Genomic DNA, 8,936 nt, shown 5'->3' with positions numbered 1-8,936 from the left:
CGGCCTCGGCGAGGCTCCACCTCGCCGGAGGGGCGGGATGACCTCGCCGATCTGGCGAGCCTCGAGCTCGCCCGATTCCGGCGACCTCGAGGCTCCAGCCTCGCCGATCTGGCGAGACCTCGAGCTCGCCGGCCTCAGGCTAGCTCGACCTCGCCGGCCTCGGGCGAGCTCGACATCGCCGGATCCGGCGAGGCCGGAGCCTCGAGGTCGCCGGAATCGGGCGAGCTCGAGGCTCGCCAGATCGGCGAGGCTCGAGCCTCGCCCGAGGCCGGCGAGCTCGAGCTTCGCCGGCCTCCGGCGAGGTCGTCCCGCCCCGGTGGCCGGTCGCCGTGGCCGACCACCGGCCGGAATAAAAAAAAAAGAAAAAGAAAGAAGAGAAAAGAAAAAAGAAAAAATAAAAGAAAAAGAGAAAAAAAAATTAAATTTCGATTTTTTTAAAACATTTTTGTAAAGAGGGAGAGAGTGTGTGGATGGATCTAGTAGGTGGGTTGGATATGGGTTCTAAACTCAACCCATTTAGACCCATTTATCTTTAAGCTTTAAAATTTAAAACCCATTTAAGGTTGACTCTTTAAAATTAAAATGACCCATTTATGACCCATTTATTTTTAAATGAGTCATATATGGGTTTAAGACCCATTTTGACACCTCTAGTATTCACACATATTTAGAAGCATTTCCACCGCCTATGACTTCACCGCCTTTTAGGAAAGTTGTAATACAAGAAGAACTTTTCTTCTCAGCTGACTTTAATTTGTCAAAGAAAAGAACCCATGGTTTCGATGTTGGACTCTGCTTGCCTTCATGCAAGTTTTGGTCCAACTTTACAACTTGACCCTACTTGTCTTCATGCCAGCTGTGCTCTCCTCCGTGATTAAGTAGAAGGTCGGTTAAGAGTGGGAGTTCCACCACAATTCAATTCTTGCAGTCAACAGCCTATGCCAATTCCAAGTAGAATTGTTCTTCAATGTCAAAGTCAAAAATGTGAGCATCCTTATATATTCCATGTGGCTAAAAGAAGTCCTACTTGTTTTTTTGTTTTGTTTTATCTTCAACCAAAAATCAATTTTACTATTTTTAACGACCCTGCTAGATCTGGGCCATGCGAGGGCGTCTTGGCCCTTGCCTATGGCCGGTAAGGGTCAGCCAGTGGCCTTGCCGACCCTCTGCCTAAGAGAAATATAAAGAAAAAAGTATATAAAATTTAAAAAATATTAAATATTATTAAAAATGTTCACGTCAGCCCCTATCGTGCCTTGTAGAACGGTTGACATCCACGTCGGCGATTTCCGACCAAAATTGGCTTGAAGGACTCAATTGGGTAAAAATATTTAGGACTAAATTGGTCAAACTAAAATGTTTATAATTGAATTGGTACTAATGCAATATGTCTATGATTTTTTGGATACTTTTTCCCAAAAAAGAGCACCGAAATACATATATTTAACCACCGCCCGCAGCGGCTGCGTTGGCTTGCGCTCTAGTCCCCCCACGAAGGGATCATAGTTCGAACCCCAGCGTAGTCGTTACGGATTCTTAAGTGTGGCGCCGTGGTGGTGGGTCCTGCGCTAGTGTCACCCCAGGTTTATCCCTCCGGCTGTCGGCCGTGCGGGGGGTTCCTGAGTTATCAAAAAAAAAATACATATATTTATAGACAGGTAGATTTGACTTTCTCATCGCTAGAAGGAAGCATGTCTGCATCACTGATCATACTGAATAATGCATATGAAAGATATCTAAAAAGTTATAAATTTATCTTACGACGGTCAATTCAATCCTAAATCTTTCAAATTTGTCAATTTTTTTAATTAATTTATTCTTTTATTTTTTCATGATTGGCCAATTTAGTCATTCCAACTAATTTTGGTTGCAAATCACTGATGTGACAGTTTAGTCAATGCCAGTTGTTGTACGTGACATATGTCGTGACAAGATCGCTCTATGAGAACAACATATTATTTTATCTCCATGAGAACAACATATTATTTTACCAACCTATTATTATAAGCGATGGCTTTCCATAATTATGGTACCATTGGTCGTGACATCATCCTTCATTCGTTCGCCGTGACATCATCTTTCATTCATTCGTCTTCATCATTTTGCCTCTCGTCTTTCTTTATATATCATCCTGTCTGAACTCTGATACATCACCACCCCCTTTGAGAGAGAGAGAGAGAGAGAGAGAGAGAGAGAGAGAGAGAGAGAGAGAGAGAGAGAGAGAGAGAGAGAGAGAGAGTCGAATCAAGGTGCTGTGTCATGGAAATGGCTGCGGACGTAGTGATCGTTGGAGCCGGCATAGCAGGACTTACCACTGCTCTAGGACTTCATAGGTATCGCATTTTCAATGAAGGAGTCAAGACTTAAAAGAGATTGCTAGAAAGTTGTTTAGTCACCTTTTGCTTCCCTCTGGATGTTTCTTCACATGTTTTCCCGCTTGAATTGTGTTGCTGAATGATGCCATGTGCGCTGCAGGCAAGGCATTAGGAGCTTGGTCTTGGAATCCCATGATTCTTTGAGGATCATGGGTTTCGCGTTAGCAACATGGACAAATGCTTGGAAGGCCTTGGACGCGGTCGGGATCGCAAAATCGCTTCGTAGGCAGCACAGCAGGCTCCTTGGGTAACTAAGCAACTTCCTTCTCTTGCTGTAGCTGATATGATTATATTTCCTACGCTCACTTTAATATAATAGAGAACCAACTGCAATTTGCATGAACAGTGAGACATTACTTTGAACTCTAAAATAGAAAGCACGATTATAGAGCGATTAGTTTAGTCTACCGAGATAGTTGACAATCTGATATTTTTCCGACAATTAACCAAGCATGGAGAGCGATTCAAAAACTGATTTGACGGTTCAAAGAGACGTGGTGAGTCGCTAGTGGTATTTAAACACAAGCCACATATTCCAATATTTCGTGAGCATCCGCGACACCGAAAATCAACCTCACTGTTGACCCAATGACCACTTACATATCTCTATTGTTGCAGATAATATTTAGATATCTCTAAGCAAAACCCACCCTCATTACAAACTCATTTCTGCATCTTTCGTAGGGCTTGGGCGGGGTTTAGTTTTTAGGTAGTTTTGAGGATTTAGGGTGTGTAAGAATTGAGGATCGGAGGATGGGCACTTATGGACAATGACATTTTCGGTAAATAAGGACACGAGGGTATTTGATGTGAAGGTGTAATGTGGTCACCATAGATAAAACTCAGGCATGTAATTAGTAATTTCTCCATAGCACCATGCTACGTAATTGCACGAGCACAAGATGCATGATGACACCAAAATGGGACAAACGCCTGAACTTCAAATGAAAAGCTTTTCTGTCTTATTCTATCAACATCTAGTTCATGCCTCTGTTCATGCAAGTTCAATTGACATATCAGATGTTCTGGTTGCAGGGTGATGACCACTTCCACAATTTCGGGACTTTCTACAGGAGAGAGTCCATACAGTGCCATGGGAACACAGTTAATTCATTTAAGCTCGAAATTAGCTGGTCAATTAATTAGATACACCCCTTGTATTTCATGTGGAAAAATGAACACAATGCTTTCCCTTATGTAAATGGGTACAATATTGCAGGAGAGACCATGAAGTTCGTTGTGTGCAGAGGAAGATCTTGATGGAAACTCTAGTGAAAGAACTTCCAAGTGGCACCATAAAGTTTTCTTCCAATTAGGTTGTTTCGATTGAGCAATCAGGCAACCTTAATCTTATCCATCTTTCTGATGGTTCGATTCTCAAGGCAAAGGTATTGCATCATGATTTACCGTTAATTAGGAAGATTTACTTAGAATGACAGTGAGATATCTATGCTTGAGAACAGCCCCTTTGTCTGCGGAAAATGTGCTCGCTTTTGCAAGTAAAACGATGTCTTATGGTTTAACGGACCTTTCTGCTAATACTTTATCTCTAAATGCTAGGTGTTGATCGGGTGTGATGGAGTGAACTCGGTAGTGGCAAAATGGCTAGGCTTCAAGGCGCCTGCTTTCGTTGGCCGATGTGGCGTCAGGGGCTTTGCATATTACAAGAATGGTCATGGTTTCGAGCCCAAACTTTTCCAGTTAATTGGCGAAGGATTTAGATCTGGCTTTGTCGCCTGCGATGATAAGATTATGTATTGGTTCGCCACCTTTTCTACTTCCATGTCCAGTCAGGGTGAGTTTTTATATGCATTTTTTTCCTGCTGAAGAAAAACCCCTTTCCTTCATATGAGCCGGCATCGGCATATATTAAATTCTTCTTGTCAATCCCACATACTTTCTACAAGCGCATAATGTCATTTTCTGTGATGAAGAGATGGAAGAGAATCCGGCTAAGCTGAAGCAATTCGTGCTGAGCAAGCTCGGAAAAGTTGCTGACAACTTTAAAGCCGTTATACGCGACACAGAATTGGAAAACTTGGCATTAGCTCCACTCAGATTCAGACACCCATGGGACATTTTATGGGGGCGCATTAGCAAAAGCAACGTTTGTGTAGCTGGGGATGCATTCCACCCCATGACACCAGATATTGGCCAAGGAGGCTGTTCGGCTCTAGAAGATGGGGTCATCTTAGCAAGATGCCTCGGTGAAGCCTTGAGGGACAAGCAAGGCATTAGAAGTGAAGAGGACGAGAGGATTGAGATGGGTCTGCAGAATTATGCCAAAGAGAGAAGATGGAGAGCATTTGAGCTCATAAGTACAGCCTACATGGTGGGATACATCCAAACAAGCAATGGCAAGATATTGAGCTTCCTAAGGAGTAAAGTACTGGGCGGGTTCTTCGCCAGCCAGCAGCTGAGAATAGCGAGCTTCGATTGCGGGAAGCTGACCACCTCTTGAGTTCAGAGCTTACTCCTATGCTTTGTTGTGGCCTTTTCATGTTACACAGTGATGTCTCAACTTAGTTTTTATATGTTGACATAAAAAAAATAATACGTGTGAAATCTTTTTAATATGGAAGACAAATAAACATATTTTTTATTTTGTTTTTATGTATCGCCTACTATATTTTGCAATATATATATGTATGTATGTATGTATGTATGTATGTATGAATTCTCTTCCTTATATATTGTTAATTTTTTTTTTGCAACATCTAATGGATTGCTATAGAAATTCACAATCTATGCAATGTTACAACATGTCTGTAATCTTTCTATACTACAATCTATCTCTTCTATATATGTATTATTCAGCTATGTATAAACATAGCTGAATATTGGATTCCAGGCTCTAATTTTTAGAATATTAAATGTATAATTCTTTCATGTTTAATTAAATTTTAAATAAATATTTTTTATATTCTAACAGTTATATAATATGAATAGCATAATAAGTAAATTAATTTAAGGTGATTTTCTTGGTTCAATGATACCAGACTACAGAAATCATAGATATCAATTTAGTTTCCAGTGTATATGAAAGCACAAGTTTCGACTTTTGAAATGTTTTCAACCTTATACATCTTTGAAACCCTTTACGACCACGCTAAAATAAAATATGGGCGCAAGATCGTACTGGCATGAACCCTAATATCGAACTAATACTTCAAACGATAACGTGCTAATGCAATCCGCAATAATGCGACGCGATGGACAGAATAAAAACTAATTATCTTACTAGTTTAGACAGACGATTGTATTGAATTCAGTGGAGCACAAGCACTAGTCATGGTTACGATGGAAAGAAAAGCACATTTGATTTTGGCATCAAGTAATACATTAGACTAGAAAGAATAAGCCTATAGCCGGAGTGGATAGAGTGAGAACAAGAACTACAGACGCAATATTCTTATTTTAACATTCGCTAGTTACTATTTGACAGACCAATACACCATGGTGACTTCCGTCATTAGTGTCCTATTTGTCGTTGCATGCATTCTTCATCTTTGTGCAGTTTGTCTTCATTGTCTTTGCCTCTTTCGTCTTTCTTAATAAGAGACCTCACGCGAGAGAGAGAGAGAGAGAGAGAGAGAGAGAGAGAGAGAGAGAGAGAGAGAGAGAGAGAGAGAGAGAGAGCTGTTGATTCATGGAAGCAGTTGAAGACATAGTGATTGTTGGTGCCGGCATAGCAGGCCTCACTACAGCTTTAGGACTTCACAGGTGATTGTTCTGGAAGTGGAGTAGTTGGAACTTGAAAGAGTTGTTCTCTAAAAGTTTCTTGTTCTGCTCTGTCCCATTCTCACCCTCTTTCATGTTGGTAGTGCTGATAACTATGTATGTTGCAGGCTTGGCATTAAAAGCTTGGTTTTGGAGTCGTCTGACGGGTTGAGAACCACAGGGTTTGCCTTTACGACATGGACAAATGCTTGGCGGGCCTTGGATGCGGTCGGCATCGGCGAACCGCTCCGCCAACAGCACAACCAACTTTTTGGGTAACTGATGAAAATCCTCCTCCATTTGCTGTGGCTAAGATGAATATATTTGTTATTCTTACAATTACTGTGATTCATTATTCCAATTACAATTCAAATGTGGAGACATAGCTTTGTATGATTGGCTTGACCTACCTGGTTACTTGACCACATATTGTTTTTGACACGGCTGAGCCCGTGCCGATGGTATAGGGTGGACATGTCATTCTAATTTGGGGGTGATCAGGGAGAAACCATTCACACAATATCATAAAATGGCTTAGACTGACTATCCCTAAGGATTTTTTTTTTGGTCGAAGTCCCTTAGGATTCGAGCCTTTTATTGATGAGAATCATTTCCAAGCCTCATGATCGCGGAAAAGTGAGTGTCTTTGGATGGTGATGTTTCGTCTTAAGAGTTTGCCTTTTGTCCGGGTTTAAGAGAAGGAATGCATTAGGAGAGGGATTAGACAAATCCTGACATTGCAGAGTACCCATGCTAGGAGTGCACGAGCAACGTTACATGACATCTGATTTGCGACATAAATACATCAACTTTAGATGGAAAAAGAAACTTGCCATCATATCAATCCAACAGCCGGTTCTTTTTGTCATGGCTCTGTGCCCGACTTCAACTGATATTTGAGAGGTTCTGGTGCAGGTTGGTGACCTCTTCCCGAGCTTCTGGACTTTCTACAGCTGATAGACAACCTGATGCCACGAGGACACAGTTAGTCGTTTGGATTCATGAAGATCGACGTGACTTAAAATTGCATTCGGACTTAGCCATTCAATTAAAACAGATCCATTCCTCACATTTCTCGCGAAAATTCAAATGGATTCCTAATTTCCTTTGTTAATGGTTTTCCTTATGTATGGCATGTCTTCTTAACTTGGTGCGTCTACTGCAGACGTGTCCATGAAATTCGTTGCTTGCAGAGGAAAACCTTGTTGGAAACTCTTGAGAAAGAACTTCCTAGCGGCACTATAAGGTATTCCTCCAAGGTTGTGTTGATCGAGGAATTGGGCTACCCTAAGCTGGTCCATCTTTCTGATGGGTCAATTCTCAAGGCGAAGGTATGGCATCATAATTACCATAATTAGGAAATCTGCTTAGAGTGACAGAGAGATATTTTATGCTCGAGAGACGCCCCTTTGTCTGTGCAAAATTTGCTTGCTTGTCTGAACAAGATATCTATGGTTTAACTAATCTTTAAGCTTCTGACATAAAAAAACTAATCTTTAAGCTTATGCTCGATATGAAAATGCTAGGTGTTAATTGGGTGTGATGGAGTGAACTCAGCAGTGGCAAAATGGCTAGGCTTCAAGAAGCCTGCTTTTGTTGGCCGATCTGCCATCAGGGGCTCTGTGTATTATGAGCATGGTCATGGTTTCGAGCCTAAATTCTTCCAATACATTGCTGAAGGTGTTAGATCTGGTGTCGTCGCTTGCAATGACAAGTCTATATATTGGTTCTTCACTTTTTCTTCTTCCAGCAAGAGTGAGTTTCTGTACTTCCTTCGATATGAGTTGGCTTTTGGTAGCTATAAGATTCTTTTACTCTGCTTTTCATATGATCTACAAGCAAACAATGTCACTTTCATTGATGCAGATGAAGAGATGGAAGAGAGTCCGGCCAAGATGAAGCAATTCGTGCTGGCAAAGCTTGGAAAAACACCGGACAACGTGAGAGCTGTTATCGAGAAAACAGAACTGGATAACATAATATTGTCGCCGTTGATATTTCGACCCCCGTGGGAGATTCTGCTTGGAAACATAAGCAAAACCAATGTCTGCGTAGCCGGAGACGCATTCCACCCCATGACGCCAGACATCGGCCAGGGAGGCTGTGCGGCTCTAGAAGATGGCATTGTCCTAGCGAGATGCCTGGGCGAAGCCTTGAGCGACAAGCAAGGCGTGAGCAGTGAAGAAGAGCACAAGAGGATTGAGATGGGCTTGCAGAGTTATGCCAAAGAGAGAAGATGGAGAGCATTTGAGCTCATAAGCACAGCTTACATGATGGGATACATCGAACAGAGCAATGGCAGGGTATTGAACTTCTTGAGGGACAGAGTACTGGCCAGCTTCTTGGCCCGGCAGAGGCTCAAGATGGCGAGTTATGATTGCGGGAAGCTGAGCGCTTCTTGAATTACCCTATTTGTTTACTTATCAATGTGTTCTGTGCGAGCATTTATACGGGCCGACCTCATCATGCATCATATACAGAATACTAATAGGGGAGATAGTTATGTTAAGTTGTGATCGGTTTGCTTTGCCTCTCTCATGACATAAAAAAAAGAATAAAGGGATAAATGCATTGAAAATCCTAAAACATGTTATAAAAGTGCAATTGAGCCTTAAAACTTTCGAAAAGTTCAATTAAGTCCTAAAATTTATCACGAAAATGTAGTTGGGTTCTAAAACTTTAAAAAAAATGCAATAAAGTCCTAAATTTTTTGTAAAATTGGTCAAATCAAGTACTTCTGTTGTTGCACTTTTAAAAATTTTAGGACTCAATTGTACTTTTTGAAAGTTTTAGTACTCGATTGCACGTTTATTACAAGTTTTAGGACTTCCAGTGTAATTA

General features: G+C 41.4%; 1 protein-coding gene and 1 pseudogene across 1 annotated transcript; both read left to right on the top strand.

The window, feature by feature from the left end:
- The first annotated feature begins 2,182 nt into the window (after positions 1 to 2,182).
- Positions 2,183 to 4,986, top strand: LOC115672904 (monooxygenase 2-like; annotated as a pseudogene).
- Positions 4,987 to 5,496: 510 nt separating this feature from the next.
- LOC130138829 (monooxygenase 2-like) lies at positions 5,497 to 8,624 on the top strand. The gene is made up of 6 exons (XM_056314041.1): positions 5,497 to 6,098; positions 6,224 to 6,370; positions 7,011 to 7,079; positions 7,261 to 7,426; positions 7,622 to 7,850; positions 7,962 to 8,624. Exons 1-6 carry the CDS (start codon positions 6,025 to 6,027, stop codon positions 8,495 to 8,497), a joined length of 1,221 nt encoding a protein of 406 aa, XP_056170016.1. The 5' UTR covers positions 5,497 to 6,024; the 3' UTR covers positions 8,498 to 8,624.
- Positions 8,625 to 8,936: the final 312 nt, after the last annotated feature.

Source organism: Syzygium oleosum, unplaced genomic scaffold (genome assembly GCF_021117445.2).
Source record: "Syzygium oleosum isolate NSW1041296 unplaced genomic scaffold, Sole_v2.1 Sole_v2.08, whole genome shotgun sequence".
In the NCBI taxonomy this organism is placed as follows: domain Eukaryota; kingdom Viridiplantae; phylum Streptophyta; class Magnoliopsida; order Myrtales; family Myrtaceae; genus Syzygium; species Syzygium oleosum.
This window is presented reverse-complemented; position numbering and strand designations above follow the sequence as displayed.

Excerpts from the sequence above, each read along its gene's own strand:
- LOC130138829 (XM_056314041.1), top strand. The coding sequence starts at position 6,025 with ATGGAAGCAGTTGAAGACATAGTGATTGTTGGTGCCGGCATAGCAGGC. Across the intron at positions 6,371-7,010 it reads CAGCACAACCAACTTTTTGG|GTTGGTGACCTCTTCCCGAG; the intron begins GTAACTGATGAA and ends GTTCTGGTGCAG. Across the intron at positions 7,080-7,260 it reads CCTGATGCCACGAGGACACA|ACGTGTCCATGAAATTCGTT; the intron begins GTTAGTCGTTTG and ends CGTCTACTGCAG.